Raw genomic sequence first — 21970 nt, 5'->3', positions numbered from 1 at the left:
ACTCCCAGCCAATTTGACACTCTCAACACCTTGGACAGTCCATGCCGTGACGACAAAGGGGGGTGCAACTCAATATTAGGAAGGTGTTTTTAATGTTTTGTACACTCAGTGTATATCAGATAAAGATGGTGTGATGATCAGTTTTTAGCATTAACTTGGGTCGATTATTTTATATTACTAAATAACTTTTGCTTAATGATAAATGTAGAGCTTGTATTTTTAGTGTTTCCTGTTTGACCCCAGGAAGAGTAGCCGCTGGGGATCCTAATAAAATACTAAATGTATCAGATATTGATGACGTGTTGCTCAGTTTTCACCATTACTATTTTAATAAATGTTTCTATGTGATATAGAATTTTGTAATCAATGTTCATAAATTTCAATTATCCTTATAGGTCTGCAACCCAGAGTGTGCAAAGTTCTGGTTTACATGAAACAGGCAGAATTCCCAACTCACAATTAGTCAAATCCAATTTTATTCGCGAGAGCTCTACCGTGCATATACAAAGATGTTCCTTTTATAACATTCTCTTAACCTACGCACATACATACACACTAACATTAGGAGAGCTATCCTATCTACTTCTCTAGAATTCTCTCAACAGTTGATCACTACCCAACTGACAGTTCCATTCCCCCCAAGATAAGGGAAACCTGGAGGGGTACTCCCTGTCCTATCTTATCTCCCCAGAGTTATAGCCGGGTCGGTTCAAACATAGGTTAAGGATTCTCTTTGTTTTCTTTCGGCACACACATACATTCCTCTCTTCCCCAGTCCAACCTATTTGGACATATGTTTATCAGCTTTAATTACTCCTTGTCTAAGCTACATAACCTCTAATGGTTAAGTTTCCGGGTAGAGTTATTTAATCATTTATCTTCAACCGTTATAAATTCTGTTAACACTATGGGATATAGTAGTAAAGGCCAAATTCAGTATTTTATCAAATCATTTTTAAATATATTGTTTATACCTAATGTAGTCCTAAAATTCTAAATAAATTATCTAAACAATCCATGGTATGACCTTCTTAAACCATTCCATATGTCAGCATAGTATTGTAATGTATTATTAGTCTTTTTTTTATGGTGCCAAAGTCCAGGGACAGAATTACCACCACAATCCAATAATGACCCAGTTACTATTGGGGGATGGAACCAGAGAGGAAGCTTGTGTTACCTTTCTCACACCACTACAGTATTCATTTCAACAGACCTTTTCCACACCCCTTTGATAGAGTTCAATATACACCCAAGACTATATAGAGGATCAGGATGTTGTAATGCCCAGTTGATTATGTAAATAGTCTTCTAGAACTCTGGTGGTGATGGTCCATTTGAGGGTGAGTCATTGATATGAATGTTCAGAGTGAAAGAACTGTGACCTCACATGTGATGGCCCATGTCTACCTCAACCTTTCCTATTGTGTTAGTCAGCACCACAGCATTTTAGGAAGCCATTGTTCAAAATGTGATCATACATACAGTACAAAGGGGGGGGGGGGGGGTTGATCACAGACAGAGTTGACAGATTAATAGTGAGGACAAACCTAGCCTGCCTCTCTCCTTCCACACAGATTCTAAACCTAAAGTCAATGGGTCCTGATTGTGACAGTGGAGACTTGTTTGCACTGCAGGATCTAGAGATGGCATCACTGGACAGGTTTCCATTGACCCAGCTCTACAAAAAAAACATTTTGCAAAACAATCATTGCTCCGTGATGGAAACGACAGATACAGAAGACATTTTCTAATGATCCACAAATGTTTTATCTGTTCCTAGTGGCAGGAAAACATTGAAGAACCACAATGCAATGCTGCGAAGGCGTAAGAATGATGCTGCTAAGATCAGAGATTCATCTCCTGAGTACATACTGTACCTAGTCCCCTGAATACCAACCAAGTAATCTGACATACAGGACTTCAAACTGTAAAATATATACAGTGGGGAGAACAAGTATTTGATACACTGACAATTTTGCAGGTTTTCCTACTTACAAAGCATGTAGAGGTCTGTAATTTTTATCATAGGTACACTTCAACTGTGAGAGAAGGAATCTAAAACAAAAATCCAGAAAATCACATTGTATGATTTTTAAGTAATTAATTTGCATTTTATTGCATGACATAAGTATTTGATACATCAGAAAAGCAGAACTGAATATTTGGTACAGAAACCTTTGTTTGCAATTACAGAGATCATACGTTTCCTGTAGTTCTTGACCAGGTTTGCACACACTGCAGCAGGGATTTTGGCCCACTCCTCCATACAGACCTTCTCCAGATCCTTCAGGTTTACGGGGCTGTCGCTGGGCAATACGGACTTTCGGCTCCCTCCAAAGATTTTCTATTGGGTTCAGGTCTGGAGACTGGCTAGGCCACTCCAGGACCTTGAGATGCTTCTTACGGAGCCACTCCTTAGTTGCCCTGGCTGTGTGTTTCGGGTCGTTGTCATGCTGGAAGACCCAGCCACGACCCATCTTCAATGCTCTTACTGAGGGAAGGAGGTTGTTGGTCAAGATCTCGCGATACATGGCCCCATCCATCCTCCCCTCAATACGGTGCAGTCGTCCTGTCCCCTTTGCAGAAAAGCATCCCCAAAGAATGATGTTTCCACCTCCATGCTTCACGGTTGGGATGGTGTTCTTGGGGTTGTACTCATCCTTCTATTCCTCCAAACTCGGCGAGTGGAGTTTAGAGCAAAAAGCTCTATTTTTGTCTCATCAGACCACATGACCTTCTCCCATTCCTCCTCTGGATCATCCAGATGGTCATTGGCAAACTTCAGACGGGCCTGGACATGCGCTGGCTTGAGCAGGGGGACCTTGCGTGCGCTGCAGGATTTTAATCCATGACGGCGTAGTGTGTTACTAATGGTTTTCTTTGAGACTGTGGTCCCAGCTCTCTTCAGGTCATTGACCAGGTCCTGCCGTGTAGTTCTGGGCTGATCCCTCACATTCCTCATGATCATTGATGCCCCACGAGGTGAGATCTTGCATGGAGCCCCAGACCGAGGGTGATTGACCGTCATCTTGAACTTCTTCCATTTTCTAATAATTGTGCCAACAGTTGTTGCCTTCTCACCAAGCTGCTTGGCTATTGTCCTGTAGCCCATCCCAGCCTTGTACAGGTCTACAATTTATCCCTGATGTTCTTACACAGCTCTCTGGTCTTGGCCATTGTGGAGAGGTTGGAGTCTGTTTGATTGAGTGTGTGGACAGGTGTCTTTTATACAGGTAACGAGTTCAAACAGGTGCAGTTAATACAGGTAATGAGTGGAGAACAGGAGGGCTTCTTAAAGAAAAACTAACAGGTCTGTGAGAGCCGGAATTCTTACTGGTTGGTAGGTGATCAAATACTTATGTCATGCAATAAAATGCAAATTAATTACTTAAAAATCATACAATGTGATTTTCTGGATTTTTGTTTTAGATTCCGTCTCTCACAGTTGAAGTGTATCTATGATAAAAATGACAGACCTCTACATGCTTTGTAAGTAGGAAAACCTGCAAAATCGGCAGTGTATCAAATACTTGTTCTCCCCACTGTATATTTTGAATCATCACACTTTTTGCTGTGTACTGCAGTGTTTCCCAATCGTGGTCCAGGGGATCCAAAGGGGAGTGCTTTTTTGTTTTTGCCCTAAAGCTCACACACTGGATTTAACTCAGCAACTCAAGCCTTTGAATTGAATAAGGTATGTGAGTGCTAGTGCAAAAACATACATGTACACCCCTTTGGGACCAGGGTTGGGGAACACTGCTGTACTGAAAGTCCTCCATCTTCAGAACTTCACTGCTGACGTGCACATTATTGGGATTGTATACAGGGTGAGGAAACCAATCTGTACATTTGTAATTTGATTGAACTATCCCTTTAGAGTTCCTTTGAAGTTACATTTAGTTTGAGATGCATTTGCTCTAAGCCTGTGCTATAAATAAACATTTTATATTCCTAGGTCTAGTACAATGGAAATCATGTTTTTTGGTCACTACCATTTCATGAAAATACAATGCTGTATTTTTTTCATTGTACTACAATCATACATTTTTGTACAGGTCTTCACATCAGAGTGCTGCTGCACGTTCTTTGCCTCTCTTGACCATGTCGGGCGGGCCGGGCACAACGCACAAAGCGCGCTCTCCACTTCCCTCTGGTAGCTAAACACCAGCTAAAACGCTTGCATAAATGTAGCAGCCTATACACCTAATCATTAGCGATCTGACATGCTGTATTACATGGAAACTGTAGACTACTAACAACAGTAGCTACATAGTCTAGCTTACTATGGTCCTGTACCTCTGACCAGGGTCAACAAAGTGGTAATGTTGTGTATTGAATATACAGTATTCCACTTCAAACAGTTTATTTCATTTCATTATACACAAGAGAAGAAGAGGTTGCCCAGCATGAATTTGTGTAGAAACATTTTTCATTACATTCTTGTCATTTAGCAGATGTTCTTATCCAGAGAGACTTACAGGACAAATAAGGGTTCATTGCCTTGCTCAAGGGCACAATGACAGATTATTCACCTTGTCGGCTCGGAATTCAAACCAGCGACCTTTCAGTTACTGGCCTAACACTCTTAACCGCTAGGCTACCTGCTACCAGATCAATTAACTTCAACACAGTTATTCAAATACATTCATCATCAATGACTAAAATAATGAATCTAGTATTAAAATACAATTTCATAAACACAAGTAGTCGATTCATAGCTTGTTTATCATTAAACAAAGTTGTTTAGTAATATAAAATAATCCACCCAAACTAACGCTAAACACTGATCATCACACCATCTTTATCTGATATACACGGAGTGTACAAAACATTTGAAACGCCTTCCTAATATTGAGTTGCACCCTCCTTTGTCCTCAGAACAGCCTCAATTGTCGGTGTATGGACTGTCCAAGGTGTTGTGTGTTCCACAGGGATGCTGGCCCATGTTGACTCCAATGCTTCCTACAATTGTGTCAAGTTGGCTGGGAGTGGATCTCGACTCTGAATAGCTTGTTCCATCTCCTCCCACAGATGAACAATTGGATTGAGATCTGGTGACTCGGCAGGCCACTGCAGTAAGCTGAATTCACTGTCATGTTCTTGGAATCACTCCTGGACAAGCCTTGTGGCATAATCCTGATAAAAATCAACTTGCAGATGGATACACTGCTGCCTTGAAGGGACGCACCTGATTGGCAATGATGTTTAGATATCCTGTGGCATTCAAACATTGCTCAACTTTTATCAAGGGGCCCAATGTGTGCCCTGAAAACACACCCCACCCCTTCACACCACCAGCCGGCAATGCTGACACAGCATGGATGCAGGCAGTGGTGTAAAGTACTTAGGTAAAAATTAAGTCATTTTTGGGGGTATCTGTACTTTACTATTTATATTTGACAAAAATTCCTAAATAAAATAATGTACTTTTTACTCCATACATTTTCCTTGACACCCAAAAGTATCATTACATTTTTTTATGATTAGCAGGACAGAAAATGGTCAAATTCACACACTTATCAAGATAACATCCCTGGTCATCCCTACAGCCTCTAATCTGGCGGACTCACTAAATACAAATGCTTTGTTTGTAAATGGTGTTGGAGTGTGTAAATGGTGTTGGAATGTGTAAATGGTGTTGGAGTGTGTAAATGGTGTTGGAGTGTGTAAATGGTGTTGGAGTGTATAAATGGTGTTGGAGTGTGTAAATGGTGTTGGAGTGTGTAAATGGTGTTGGAGTGTGTAAATGGTGTTGGAGTGTGTAAATGGTGTTGGAGTGTGTAAATGGTGTTGGAGTGTGTAAATGGTGTTGGAGTGTGTAAATGGTGTTGGAGTGTGTAAATGGTGTTGGAGTGTATAAATGGTGTTGGAGTGTGTAAATGGTGTTGGAGTGTGTAAATGGTGTTGGAGTGTGTAAATGGTGTTGGAGTGTGTAAATGGTGTTGGAGTGTGTAAATGGTGTTGGAGTGTGTAAATGGTGTTGGAGTGTTGGAGTGTGTAAATGGTGTTGGAGTGTGTAAATGGTGTTGGAGTGTGTAAATGGTGTTGGAGTGTGTAAATGGTGTTGGAGTGTGTAAATGGTGTTGGAGCCCCTGGATATCTGTAATATAAAAAATAAAACACAATTGTGTCGTCTGGTTCACTTAAAACCTCAAGGATCGTACTCCTTAAAAAAAAAACATTTTCACCTAAAATGACATACCCACATCTAACTGCCTGTAGCTCAGCACCTGAAGCAAAGACATGCATATTCTTGATACCTTTTGAAAGTTAAAAATTAGAGGTTTGTGGAAATGTGAAATTAATGTACAAAAATAACACGTTACATCTGGTAAAAGATCATACAAACAAAAAACGGTGTTTTTCTTTTTTTTATCATCTTTGAAAAGCAAGAGAAAGGCCATACTTTCAGATAGGATTCTAGATGTAATTTAGATTTTGGCCACCAGATGGCAGCAGTGTGTGCACAGTTTGACTGATGCAGTGAAGAATTACATTACTGGACTGTATCAAGTCTGCCAGGAGTTTGCCCAAATGTGCCGAATTGGTCATTTAATTTAAGGAATTTGAAATGATTCATACTTCTACTTTTGATACATAAGTATATTTACAACCAAATAATTTCAGCCTTTTACACAAGTAGTATTTTACTTGGTGACTTTCACTTGAGTTACTCTGCCACAATACGAGTGGTAAGGCTTCTCTCCTTTATGTTTACCTTGGTGTCTTTTTAACTGGCCCATTTGCGAGAAACTCTTTCCACAGTCAGAACAGGAGTAAGGCTTCACTCCTGTATGTATACGTTCATGTCTTTTTAAGTTGCCCAGTAGAGAGAAACTCTTTCCACAGTCAGAGCAGGAGTAAGGCTTCTCTCCTGTGTGTGTTCTCTGATGGACTTTTAGATCAGTTGATGTAATGAAGCATTTCACACAGTCAGAGCAGGCATAAATATTCACTCCTGTATGTATATGTTCATGTCTTTTTAAGTGTCCCAGTTGAGAGAAAATCTTTCCACAGTCAGAGCAGGAGTAAGGCTTCTCACCTGTGTGTGTTCTCTGATGAACTTTTAGCTGAGCTGATGTTGAGAAACATTTGACACAGTCAGAGCAGGAGTAAGGCTTCTCTCCTGTGTGTATGAGTTCATGTTTTTTTAAGTGGCCCAGTCGAGAGAAACTCTTTCCACAGTCAGGGCAGGAGTAAGGCTTCTCTCCTGTATGTATAAGTTCATGTTTTTTTAAGAGGTCCAGTCGAGAAAAACTCTTCCCACAGTCAGAGCAGAAGCAAGGCTTCTCTCCTGTGTGTATATGTTCATGTCTTTTTAAGTGGCCCAGACGAGAGAAACTCACCCCACAATCAGAGCAGGAGAAAAGCTTCTCTCCCGTGTGTGTTCTCTGATGAACTTTTAGATGAGTTGATGTTGTGAAGCATTTTCCACAGTCAGCGCAGAAATAAAGATTGTTTCCTGTGTGTATTTTTAGCTTTGATAGAATTGGGAAAATCTCCTCACAATATGGGCAGTGGTGAGACCTCTTAGCTCTGTGATCTTCCTGCTGTTGCTCTCTGGATATAGAGAATGTCTCAACATGGTCTCCTGTGTGAACAATATCAGAAGAACCAGTCAATTGGTGTGATATACATGTCAATCACATTGATATTATGAAGCCCTTTTCACATCAGCAGTTGTCAAAGTGCTTTACAGAAACCCAGCCTAAAATCCCCAAAGATCAAGCAATGCAGAAGCACAGTGGTCAGGAAAAACTCCCTAGAAAGCAGGAACCTTGGAAGAAAGTTAGAGAGGAACCAGGCCCAAAGGGGTGGCCAGGCCTCTTCTGTCTGTACTGGGTGACATATGTATTCATACCAGTAGGCTGTACAATACAGGGGAATAAAATATTCTAAAAAGGGGCAAAAGTCATAAATGAGCCATATCATCCTCCACTCACTATCACAAGGGTTAGAAACTACACATATAACTTTAAAACACTGGCAGTTTGTCTACTTCACTTCTTTAGTCTACTATCTGATCACTCCAGATAGCCAGTGAATAAAACAAATGCAAACAATACTGGTGTCAAACCATGCAAGTGTCAGTAGCATGAAATAACATCTACCTTCTCATTGAAACAGTTCATCATGAAACAGTTCTACTGCAACTTTTCATACACAGTGGGAATTTGTAACGAACAACAAACTTAGTTAGATAGAACCTGCTCTTACCATGAGAAACAGATTTCCCAATCTTCTCCTCCTCTTCTTCATCTTTAATGTTGACATTCAGCTCCAGTGTTTGACTGCAGTCCTCCAGCTTCACTGATGCCATCTCTGGATCCTGCAGTGCAAACTGGGCTCCACTGTCACAATCAGGACCCAGTGACTGTAGGTTTGGACTCAGTGTGGAAAGAGAGAGGCAGGCTGGGTTTGTCCTCACTGTTGATGTTACCGGCCTCAGACTTAATTCTAATCCTGTAGTAACAATGAGAAACATAAAACGTTATTGTCTTGACAGTTCCGGCACTTTCTTTACTCTCTATTAAATATATTTCTTCTTGTTCAATTATCTAATTCAGTGCTTAACTTGGACTGAAATAGGTGCCGGTACTGTTTATATTTATGTGCAGGAGCTCCACAATACTGTTAAGCTAATATTCTATAAGAGGAACATGAGATCAAACAGTAGAAATTTGAGGTGACGGTACTCAGCTCCGGTGAGCTCCTGTCCAAGTCAAGCACTGATCTCATTTCAATAGATCTGGTAGCTAAGCATTGACAACAAAACATTAATTAAATAAAAAGTACACGCTTTAAAATTAGTGTACACAACGTAAGTGAACTTGATCTATAGTAGATTTCCCAAATTCACATAAATGCAGAAATGACAAATACTTTCAGTACAAGGTTATAGTATGTTTTAGGCAGCACTATGTACTATTTTCCTGAATAACTCTCTTCACTGTATTATTTCACATCAAAATCAAATAGTATTTCCGTTCACACCATAGTAACATTTATAGATACATATAGAAACAACTGAATGTGTCTGAATATTAGTTCACATGTAGAAAACTGATAATCATTACATTCAGCTTCAAAACAGTAGTGCAACTGTAAAATTGTGTCTCTGCACCAGCACTGGAGTCCGTTAACACAGACAGAGTGGGCACCGCCATTTTACCAGCTCGTGAAATTTACACAAAAACCAATAACATGCTAAACAAACTCAGAAATAAAAAATAAATAGATTTTTTATTAAACTACCATGAAGCAATTATGTACATCCATTCAGACAAACTCAAAGTTTCTAGCTGTGTGACTTAAAATAGTTTCACATTCACTTGGTTTGACGCAAAAATAACAAATCAAACATGTTAATACCTTAACGGATGTTACCTAGCATGGTATGACATGTTCTTCCGATAATAGGAAGTTTAAACCTACTATTACATACCTGTAGTAATACATAGAAACGGACACAAGGGTTATCTTCTTGACATAACAGTTCTGCCGCTTCCTTTATTCTGAAGAATGGTGCGTGCCTGTCTGGAACTTCCTGTTCCCCCACGACCACAGTGCAGCCACAGATAGAACAATGAGACAGATATTTCACCAGAAGTATAAATGTGAAGTATTCGCTTAGTGTTTCCACTCCCTACCAAATATGGTAGTGAGAGGAAGCCCACTGGCCAGCAGTGGGAGAAGATGGAACGAGATGGATTTTGACCGACATTCTGCAAATGTTGTAATCTATGAAACATCTGATCTTAATACAGTTTTCTGTTCCCAGAACTAAAATCTGTTGTGAACAGAGTGGACTAAGATTTGTAGATTTTACCCTATGCAAATTATTTAAAAAAAAATGTATAAGGTTGTTAGAAGGAACGCAAAGGCGAATTGGGTTATTGCACACGAGCACTTCACAGACGAGGCGTTCCCTACCAGAAAGTGTGCTAGAACGCACCAATAGGATCTTGCTAGCTCGTGCTTGGCTCTGCCCACTATGACTCATATGGCTGTGGTATATCTTGTTTAATTTTTTTTTTTTATCTTCGGTCCGTGCATTCAGGGATTCTTGGGATGTCTCTACCCCATTATATGAGAAGGGCGGTGCTTAATTTGAGCCAGATCCTCTGGCACCTCTCTGGTTTGTAGTTTTTCGTTCCAGAACCCATTTTGCCAGGATCAGGATACCTCTTGTGGCGTGAAAAATAATTTATCCTGTTTGCAATGTAAAAATCCTAATAAAAGCAATCGGAGCTAAATGAGCTAAAACTAAAATGAGATTCACTTTCTATGATCTCTCTCCCTCTCTGTGCTGTTATAGACATGAACCGGCAACTCATCTCTCCAGCATTGCACTTCTTCATTTATCTCCTAATAGAATAATAGCTGTGGGAAGTGTGTTGCTGCAGCACTCTGCAGTCTGTTCAGAAAGAAATTAAATCATTCCCAATACTACACCAGGAGTATTTAGCTACAGAGGATCAATAGCTAATTTAAATAAAATAGCCCAGCTGTGGATTGTGTGTAGCCAAATCACAAGGCATGTCTACAGTCAGGAACATGTGGCAAATCTGTCAGTTAACAGCATGCAGCCAAAACAGGCCTTTAGCAATATTTCTAATACAATCGCTGGAAAACACAGGTTGTAAAGCAAATGGATCCTGCTGAAAATAAAATACTAATCTGTCTGTATGTTACCAAGTTATCATCTTCCAAATAGGCCTATTGAGCAAACAGCATTGTTTTACAAAGTAAAGCAAGAGAGAGATGAGCTTTTGGCCGGTGAGTGAGCTGCACATCATTGGGTGAGTCAGTGAAACCGGAAAGCTTGTTTAGGACTATAACTTCCTCCTCATATTGTACAATGTGTTTCTCCGCACACCTGGCCTAGGCTATTGATGGATTAGAGACAAGGTCGTTTATATTGATTTATTTTTATTGATGAAAAAAAAATCTTCAAAAGTCTCCAGTCATCTAAAATTATGTAGAACCGCATGAAATCCGTTTATAAAAGGCCACATTTTTCCAGGACTCCAGGCTACAATAAATGTACTCCATGTGTGCAACTTCTGTAAGCGGCTCAACACCAATTCTCCCGAGTGGTGCAGCGGTCTAAGGCACTGCATCTCAGTGCAACAGGCGTCCCGACAGCCCCTGGTTCGAATCCAGTTTGTATCACATCTGGCCGTGATTGGCAGTCCCATAGGGAGGCGCACAATTGGCCCAGCATCGTCCAGGTTCGGTACGGGTAGGCCGTCATTGTAAATAAGAATTTGTTCTTAACTGACTTCCCTAGTTAAATAAAATAAAACAATTATATTATGCCAGTACGCAAAAGCCATGATAATGCATGCAATATCATACAGGTATTTTATTTAATGTGTTCTGGTACCTCGGAGACCCCCAGGTCACCCCCCCCCCTCTTGGGTTCACTTTTGGTTCCATCACCTCCCAATTTACAAATGAAGCACTGGAGAAGTGGGTAGCTGCTGCTGCCTCCTCCAGGACACATCTTCTTTACATAGAGTTTATCAGGCTGTTGATTGTGGCATCTGGAATGTTATCCCACTGCTCTTCAATGGCTGTGTGAAATTCCTGGATATAGGAGGGAACTGGAACAAGCTGTCGTACACGTCGACCCGGACCATCCCGAACATGCTCAAAGGGTGACATGTCTGGTGAGTATGCAGGCCATGGAATTGGGACATTTTAATAATTTTCAATTGTGTACAGAGTCTTGCGACATGGGGCTGCGCATTGTCATGATGAAACATGAGGTGATGGCAGCAGATAAATGACAGGACAATGGGCCTCAGGATCGTGTCATGGTATCTGTGTGCATTCAAATTGCCATCGATAAATTGCAGTTGTCTGTAGCTTATGCCTGTCCATACCATAACCCCATCGCCTCCAAGGGGAACTCTGTTCACAACGTTGACATCAGGGATCCCCAATTGCTGCTGCCAGGGTACCTACTCAGCTACTCTTGTCCCCAGCACAAGGTGGACCTGTGTAATGATGATGATGCTGTTTAATCAGCTTCTTGATATGTCTCACCTGTCAGGTGGATGGATTATCTTAGCAAAGGAGAAATGCTCACTAACAGGGATGTAAACACATTTGTGCACAACATTTGAGACAAATAAGTTTGTGTATCGGTAACATGAAACATGGGCCCAACACTTTACATGTTGCGATTGTTTGTTAAGTGTATACAGTATTTATTATAAAAATCATACAAACTGTCAATAACATAATTTTTATTAAACTAAATCAGCCTGCTATTCTGTTCTAATCAGGTCCCTACACAGGCTGAGAAGAATCCTGTAAGAGCGGAACATTTTCTGGCGACAGTAGTTCTTGTAGTCTTGGAGGCCCAAAAACTTCTCCGCTGCAGATATGATGTCCAGCTTCCTGGACTTCTTGTGCAGTACAATTAATAACTGTGGCTATAAATACTCAAAACATCCACCTTCTTCACAATAAGTGTATCCAGATCACTTGATTGACATACAACATTTGCAACTGGTTGTGGTGCATCCACCACCATATCTTCTATAGAACTGTGGCCTCTTGCCCCTATAACTCTCTTCACCACCTCCACATAGGAGATTTGCTGTACAGTCCTGATCCTTGACAGTCCTATGATCATGGTGAAAAACCTGATAAATTGCTGGCCTGGCGCATTAAGAGGTTAAATTCAGACCGAGCCATTAATGCAATTCATAATTAACAAGGGCAATTATCAATGGATCCTGTAGAAATCTGATGCTATTTTCAATATGAAGGGAGGTAAAGAGCCAGGTCCAGATGGGCTCCCATTAGATATTTAACGACAAACTTCTATGTCCACTTCTGGATATGTACAGTGTATTGGGGTATGATATGCTGTAGAGCTCAGATACAGACAATAAACACCCGCCTGAGATTGTTGCAATACAATTGGATAATGAGAACATATATCACCCTTGTTAAGCTCCACAAATTTGACCCCAATACCTCAGACCTGTGTGTTAAATGTAACACACATTTAGGCACCTTGTATCATTGCCTGGAGGAATGTCCTGAGATACACTGGCTTCCTGTTAAGGCAAGGGCTGATTTCTAGGTTTTACTGCTAACCTACAAAGCGTTACATGGGCTTGCTCCTACCTATCTTTCCGATTTGGTCCTGCCGTACATACCTACATGTACGCTACGGTCACAAGACGCAGGCCTCCTTACTGTCCCTAGAATTTCTAAGCAAACAGCTGGAGGCAGGGCTTTCTCCTATAGAGCTCCATTTTTATGGAATGGTCTGCCTACCCATGTGAGAGACGCAGACTCGGTCTCAACCTTTAAGTCTTTATTGAAGACTCATCTCTTCAGTAGGTCCTATGATTGAGTGTAGTCTGGCCCTGGAGTGTGAAGGTGAACGGAAAGGCACTGGAGCAACGAACCGCCCTTGCTGTCTTTGCCTGGCCGGTTCCCCTCTCTCCACTGGGATTCTCTGCCTCTAACCCTATTACAGTGTCCGAGTCACTGGCTTATTGGTGCTCTTCCATGCCGTCCCTAGGAGGGGTGCATCACTTGAGTGGGTTGAGTCACTGACATGATCTTCCTGTCTGGGTTGGCACCCCCCCTTGGGTTGTGCCGTGGCGGAGATCTTTGTGGGCTATACTCGGCCTTGTCTCAGAATGGTAAGTTGGTGATTGAAGATATCCCTCTAGTGGTGTGGGGGCTGTGCTTTGGCAAAGTGGGTGGGGTTATATCCTGCCTGTTTGGCAATGTCCGGGGGTATCGTCGGATGGGGCCAGAGTGTCTCCCGACCTCTCCCGTCTCAGCCTCCAGTATTTATGCTGCAGTAGTTTGTGTGCCGGGGGGCTAGGGTCAGTCTGTTATATCTGGAGTATTTCTCCTGTCTTATCCGGTGTCCTGTGTGAATTTAAGTATGCTCTCTCTCTCTCTCTCTTTCTTTCTCAGCGAACCAGAGCCCTAGGACCATGCCTCAGGACTGCCTGGCCTGATGACTCCTTGCTATCCCCAGTCCCCCTGGCCGTGCTGCTGCTCCAGTTTCAACTGTTCTGCCTGCAGCTATGGAACCCTGACCTGTTCACCGGACGTACTACCAGTCCCAGACCTGCTGTTTTCAACTCTCTAGAGACAGCAGGAGCGGTAGAGATACTCTGAATGATCGGCTATGAAAAGCCAACTGACATTTACTCCTGAGGTGCTGACCTGTTGCACCCTCGACAACCACTGTGATTATTATTATTTGACCCTGTTGGTCATATGAACATTTGAACATCTTGGCCATGTTCTGTTATAATCTCCACCCAGCACAGCCAGAAGAGGACTGGCTACCCCTCATAGCCTGGTTCCTCTCTAGGTTTCTTCCTAGGTTCTGTCCTTTTTGGGAGTTTTTTCTAGCCACTGTGCTTCTACACCTGCATTGCTTGCTGTTTGGGGTTTTAGGCTGGGTTTCTGTACAGCACTTTGTGACATCAGCTGATGAAAGAAGGGCTTTATAAATACATTTGATTTACAAACGTTTTGGAGCTCAGTACTGCGCTATATCTCTGAGATGACCTCTACCCCAATACCACTAATCCCTAAACTATGCCTCCTAAATCTTTACCCAGAGAATCTCTCTTTACATAGGAGAGAAAATAAAATGGTTGACCTCTGTCTATTACAAGCTAGACGTTCAATTGCTCTCCACTGGAAGTATGTCAGTTCCCCTCACTTGGTCATTGGTTAAAATAATTAACGTCAAGCCTGGCTCTTGAAAAATGTACTTATATAGTGAAAAAGAAAGCCCCATAGTTTCATAATATTTGGAATCCGTTTGGTGAGTTTTTGCAAACCGGTGATATTGTAGAAGCATTGGAACTGCAAATCTGTATATTCAAAAGAATATATGTGAATATTGGTTATAGTCGAAGCGTAATCTACATTATCTACAACTGCATATTGTACTTTTTATTTATTTGTTTGGTTGTTATGTTCATCTATCCTCGTGTTGGGTATAAAAAAGAAAAGAAAATTGTGTTTCTGTAATTGTTCTACCTGGAACTAATAATATATATATATATATATATATATATATATATATATATATATACACACACACTGCTCAAAAAAATAAAGGGAACAATAAAATAACACATCCTAGATCTGAATGAATGAAATATTCTTATTAAATACTTTTTTCTTTACATAGTTGAATGTGCTGACAACAAAAGCACACAAAAATTATCAATGGAAATCAAATTTATCAACCCATGGAGGTCTGGATTTGGAGTCACACTCAAAATTAAAGTGGAAATCCACACTACAGGCTGATCCAACTTTGATGTAATGTCCTTAAAACAAGTCAAAATGAGGCTCAGTAGTGTGTGGCCTCCACGTGCCTGTATGACCTCCTTACAACGCCTGGGCATGCTCCTGATGACGTGGCGGATGGTCTCCTGAGGGATCTCCTCCCAGACCTGGACTAAAGCATCCGCCAACTCCTGGACAGTCTGTGGTGCAACGTGGTGTTGGTGGATGGAGCGAGACATGATGTCCCAGATGTGCTCAATTGGATTCAGGTCTGGGGAACGGGCGGGCCAGTCCATAGCATCAATGCCTTCCTCTTGCAGGAACTGCTGACACACTCCAGCCACATGAGGTCTAGCATTGTCTTGCATTAGGAGAAACCCAGGGCCAACCGCACCAGCAAATGGTCTCACAAGGGGTCTGAGGATCTCATCTCGGTACCTAATGGCAGTCAGGCTACCTCTGGCGAGCACATGGAGGGCTGTGCGGCCCCCCAAAGAAATGCCACCCCACACCATGACTGACCCACCGCCAAACCGGTCATGCTGGAGGATGTTGCAGGCAGCAGAACGTTCTCCACAGCGTCTCCAGACTCTGTCACATGTGCTCAGTGTGAACCTGCTTTCATCTGTGAAGAGCACAGGGCGCCAGTGGCGAATTTGCCAATCTTGGTGTTCTCTGGCAAATGCCAAACGTCCTGCAAGGGGTTGGGCTGTAAGCACAACCCCCACCTGTGGACGTCGGGCTCTCATACCACCCTCATGGAGTCATGCACATTTGTGGCCTGCTCCTGCTCCTCCTTGCACAAAGGCGGAGGTAGCGGTCCTGCTGCTGGGTTGTTGCCCTCCTACGGCCTCCACATCTCCTGACGTACTGGCCTGTCTCCTGGTACCGCCTCCATGCTCTGGACACTACGCTGACAGACACAGCAAACCTTCTTGCCACAGCTCGCATTGATGTGCCATCCTGGATGAGCTGCACTACCTGAGCCACTTGTGTGGGTTGTAGACTCCGTCTCATGCTACCACTAGAGTGAAAGCACCGCCAGCATTCAAAAGTGACCAAAACATCAGCCAGGAAGCATAGGAACTGAGAAGTGGTCTGTGGTCACCACCTGCAGAACCACTCCTTTATTGGGGGTGTCTTGCTAATTGCCTATAATTTCCACCTGTTGTCTATTCTATTTGCACAACAGCATGTGAAATGTATTGTCAATCAGTGTTGCTTCTTAAGTGGCCAGTTTGATTTCACAGAAGTGTGATTGACTTGGAGTTACATTGTGTTGTTTAAGTGTTCCCTTTATTTTTTTGAGCAGTAATATATATATATATATATAAATAAATACAGATAGAATGATGGAGGCCACTGTGTTCTTGGGGATCTTCAACACTTCAAGAGTCCCATTGGGCTGCGCACAATTGGCCCAACATAGTCCGGGTTAGGGTTTGGCCGGGGTAGGCAGTCATTGTAAAAAATAATTTGTTCTTAACCGACTTGCCTAGTTAAATACAATTAACACTGTAGAAGTGTTTTGGTACCCTCCCCCAGATCTGTGCCTCGGCATAATCCTTTCATGGTGCTCTACGGACAAATGTGTCTGAATAATTGTATACATGTAGAAAACCGATAATCATTACATTTAGCTTCAAAACAGTAGTGCAACCGTAAAAAATTGTCTCACTTTGATGCATCCACACTGCCTGCACTGAAGTCTGTTGACGCAGACCGAGTGGACGCCTCCATTTTACCAGTTTGTGAATTTTTCCTTTCATGGAGATCTACAGACAATCCCTTCGACCTCATGGATTGGTTTTTTCCTCTGACATGCACTGTTAAATGTGTGACCTTATCTACACAGTTGTGTGCCTTTCCAAATCATGTCCAATCTTGAATTGACCACAGGTTGACAACAATCAAGTTGTAGAAACATCTCAAGGATGACCAATGGAAACAGGATGCACCTGAGCTCAATGTTGAGTCTCATAGCAAAGGGTCTGAATACTTATGTAAATAAGGTATTTCAGTTGTTTTTTTTATTATAAAATGTGAAAACATTTACAAAACTTGTGTTTGCTTTGTCATCATTGGGTATTGTGAGTAGATTGATGAGGACAATTCTTTATTTAATCAATTTTAGAATCAGGCTGTAATGTAACAAAACGAGGAAAAAGTCAAGGGGTCTAAATACCTTCCGAATGGGAAAAAGGTATACCTTGTCAGTTGTACAACTGAATGCATTCAACTGAAATGTGTCTTCCACATTTAACCCAACCCCTCTGAATCAGAGAGGTGCGGGGCACTGCCATAATCGACATCGACGTCTTCGGCGCCCGGGGTTCAGTGGGTTAACTACTATGCTCATGGGTAGAATTACATTTTCTTTTTACCTTGTCAGCTCAGGGATTCGATCCAGCAACCTTTCGGTTACTGGCCCAACGCTCTAACCACTACGATACCTGTAAGTATTCATATCAGTAGGCTGTGCAATGCAAAAAGGGGAATACAACTATTCTAAAAGTATCTCAAGGTTCAATTCATAGAACTTTAAAACACTGGCAGTTCGTCTACTTCACCTCTTTAGTCTACTCTCTGATCACTCCAGATAGCCCAGTGAATAAAACAAATGCTGGCAATACTGGTGTCAAACCATGCAAGTGTCAGTAGCATGAACCATCTACCTTCTCATTGAAACAGTTCTACTGCAACTTTTCATGCACAGTGGGAAGTTGGAATGAACAACAAACTTAGTTAGATAGAACCTGCTCTTACCATCATTAACAGATGTCCCAATCTTCTCCTCCTCTTCTTCATCTTTAATGTTGACATTCAGCTCCAGTGTTTGACTGCAGTCTTCCAGCTTCACCGATGCCATTTCTGGATCCTGCAGTGCAAACTGGTCTCCACTGTCACAATCAGGACCCAGTGACTGTAGGTTTGGACTCAGTGTGGAAACAGAGAGAGGCAGGCTGGGTTTGTCCTCAATGTTGATGTTACCGGCCTCATACCTGAGTCGGCAAGTAGAAGAGAAACGGACACAATTGTCTTGACAGTTCTGGCACTTACTTTACTCTCTATTAAATATATGATATTTTTTCTTGTTCAATTATCTAATTCAGTGCTGGACTTGGACTGAAATAGTTGCCGATACTTATCTTGGGTACTGGTACTGTTTATATTTAGGTGCAGGAGCTCCACAATACTTTTGAGCTAATACTTAACCTGTCGTAGATAAATGCATAAATTACTCAAAAACCATTTAGTGGAAGGTTAGTTCGTTTTATTTTCCTTAATAACCTTGTATTCACTGTATTACTTCAAAAACACAACACAGTTGTGCAACCGTAAAACGTGTAGAAGGAGAGTTGCAGGCTGTCTGTCCTCTGTTGAAATTACCGGCCTCAGACTTAATCTGAGTCAGCCAGTAGTAATAAAGAGAAACGGACACAAAAGTTAGTCTTGACAGTTCTGGCACTTAATTTATTATCTAAAAATAAATACTGTTGAGCTAATATTCTATGAGAGGAACATGAGCTCAAACAGTAGAAATTTGAGGTGACAGTACTCAGCTTCGGTGAGCTCCTGTCCAAGTCTAGCACTGAGCTCACTTCAATAGATCTGGTAGCTAAGCATTGACAACAAAACATTAATTAATTCACATTAGACAAAGTATACACTTTAAATTACACTACACAACTTAAACGCACTTAATCTATAGTAGATATCCCCTATACACATAAATGACTCAAAAACCATTTAGTACAAGGTAGTATGTTGTAGGCAGTAGTATGTTGTAGGCAGTACTATGTACTATTTTCCTGAATAACCTTGTCTTCACTGAATTATTCCAATCAAAAACCAATAGTATTTCCGTTCACACCATAGTAACATTTTTAGATAGACAGAAACAACTGAATGTCTCTGAATATTAGTTCACATGTAGAAAACTGATAATCATTACATTTAGCTCCAAAACAGTAGTGCAACCGTAAAATTGTCTTTCTGCTGCACCCTCACTGCCTGGACTGATGTGCTTTAATGCAGACCGAGGGGGACCGCCATTTTACCACCTCGTGAATCTTACACAAAACCAAAAACGACACGTAAAACGAACCCAGAAATCTCAAATAAATTGATCCTTTATGAAATTACCTTGACGAAATGATATAACGTTAAATCCACTCAGAGACTAACTTTAACCCAAAGTCTCTATGTGACTTGTAAACAAGTTATCACGTTCACTCACGCTGTTTGACACCAAAATAGCACATAAAACCTTCACCAAACGAGATAATACCTTGACGTATTTGTTACCTAGCATGTTATGACATGTTCTTTCGATATTAGAACGTGCTATTACATACCAGTAGTAATATATTTGAAAAGGACACAGAAGTTGTCGTCTCGACTGCACAATTCTGGCGTATCCTTTATTCTGAAGAATGATGCGCGCCTGCGCGGATGGTCCTGTTCCCACACAACCAGTTTCTAAACCCAGAGACGTAAAAACGCGAGACTTCAGAGAAGGCTTGCGAAGAAGACCAAGCCGGGGTTTGAGAAGTCAATGAGAGAAGTGAACAATTCTGATACTTTATTAGCGGCTAATGGGGATCCTAATAAATACCAAAAAGATTCTGTCGTCACACAGTTGAAACATGGTCATTCTTTTATCAATTTCATAACCGCAGTGGCTTATTCACAATAGCTCACACTGCATATCATATATATCCTAGCATCACAGTTAGCCTAGTGGTTAGAGTGTTGGGCTAGTAGCTGAAAAGTTGCTGGATCGAATCCCCGAGCTGACAAGGCAAAAATCTAAATGTCTAGTAGACTTTTACAACCTTTGCTTTGAGTAGAAATTCCCGTTTTGATTTGATAGAAATACATAAAATCTCAAATATTGCATTTAAAGATGAAGAAATCATTAACTAATTCAGTGATTGTTTCTTGAAAAAAGTGAGAATATGCATTTATTTAAATTCCCTTAAAATAAATGTTCATTTCAAGTGCAATTTGTTCTATATGAAGCTAGACAATGTTTACATAAAGTTGTACAATGTTTACAATATTAAATTGTATGTCAAATCAATGTTTGCATTTTTAGTGCAACAGTTCCACTTTTTAAAGTAGTTACAAGGAACAACAGTCATTTATTCATACGTCTCTAATTTAACAGCAAAAGGCCCCTTCCAATCATTTTCTGTTTTGGCTTTGTTGAAGTCCTTCATCCCCAGACAAGCTAAATGGAACCATCTCTGGCACACAGAGCGTTCTATCTGCAGTATTGAAAACATAAAACAGGGTTATGTTGATTTACATGTAAATAACAGTTCTGGAATACCCAAATTCTGTTACATGTTTTTGCAATTAGGAACATTTTCAAATTGAATTGGATTTTTGTTCAATTGCTAAATTGACTTTAAAGGACATGCATTTGACCACAACCCTGGCAGAAGCACACATAACTGAGTTGTTAATCATCGTTGAGTATTCAGGCAATATAAATCGTATAGTAATAAAGACATACATTTGCAAAAAACGTATGTTGTAATATCAAACATTACAAGAATGGCATCTAATAGATTTGATATATTTCTATCAAATCAAAACTGGAATTTGTATTCAAAACAAAGGTTGTAAAAATATGCTAGACATTTATAGAATAAATCATATCTAGTTTGATGATTCTGTGACAAAAGGTTGAATTAGTTATTGATTTAAACAGCTTTACATTGCATTTAAGATTTTATATATTTCCATCAAATCAAAATTTGTTCAAAACGAAGGTTGTAAAAGTATGCTAGACATTTAAAGTATAAACCATATCTATTTTTATATGTCTGTGACAATCAATGAATTAGTTACAGATTTTTACAATTATTAATGGCTTTTTGCAAATGTCTGCTGATTGTCTGCTTAATGTCTACTTAATGTCCGAATGTGTGAATATAAAAGCAACTTTACCTCGGTAGTAGGCAGATTACCTTCTTCAAACAACGGTAAAACTGATTGACTTTCTTCCTTCTTTCCATCTACTACACGGTTTAGTGCTCCAACCACTCGTGGAATCTTCTGCTCAAGACGATGAACCTCAATATATAACAAAACCCCAGATATAACACCCTTTTATTGCTGCCCTGCTCCGAAAAACACAATGCTTTCTCCTTCTGTTCTTCTGAGACGCATGAAATCAAAACAAAACCACTACTGGTCACTCCGACTGACTACCTTTCCTAATGCCTCCTTCACCATCTTCCTGGCCTCAAATTATCTCCCCAAAATACATAATTGTTGATGAATCGCGCTCCAAACGAAATCGCTGTTCGTTTACAATATCACAACGGAATGTATTACAATGTATAACCGTCATGCCTCAAAACTGGGAGAAAGCAGCAAGTCATTCACCCGCAATTTGTTCAAGACGTAACACAACGACACATAATTGTAAGTGTCAAAATTTTTGAAAACATTTGTAATTTGATAAGGTTGCTATATTAATGATCAGTTTCCGTTAATGTCGCAAACTATTATTTCTCTAGGCCAACATAAGAAACTCTGCCTGGATACTTGCATGCTAGCTAACATTAACACTAACTTAGCTGCTCTAGCCTACTATGGTCATGTCCCTCCTGTGTATTGTATATTTTCGTAGCTGAATCAGAATTAGTTA

At 40.8% G+C, this 21970-nt stretch overlaps 1 protein-coding gene across 1 annotated transcript; it reads right to left on the bottom strand.

Annotated features, from left to right (window-relative positions):
- Nucleotides 1-531: 531 nt before the first annotated feature.
- Nucleotides 532-19737, bottom strand: LOC129845279 (zinc finger protein 135-like). The gene is made up of 5 exons (XM_055913154.1): nt 19662-19737; nt 18070-18305; nt 8221-8466; nt 7331-7594; nt 532-536 (listed from the first exon to the last, which is right to left on the bottom strand). Exons 2-5 carry the CDS (start codon nt 18170-18172, stop codon nt 532-534), a joined length of 618 nt encoding a protein of 205 aa, XP_055769129.1. The 5' UTR covers nt 18173-18305; nt 19662-19737.
- Nucleotides 19738-21970: the final 2233 nt, after the last annotated feature.

The sequence above is a fragment of the Salvelinus fontinalis genome, unplaced genomic scaffold, assembly GCF_029448725.1.
Source record: "Salvelinus fontinalis isolate EN_2023a unplaced genomic scaffold, ASM2944872v1 scaffold_0267, whole genome shotgun sequence".
NCBI lineage: Eukaryota > Metazoa > Chordata > Actinopteri > Salmoniformes > Salmonidae > Salvelinus > Salvelinus fontinalis.
This window is presented reverse-complemented; position numbering and strand designations above follow the sequence as displayed.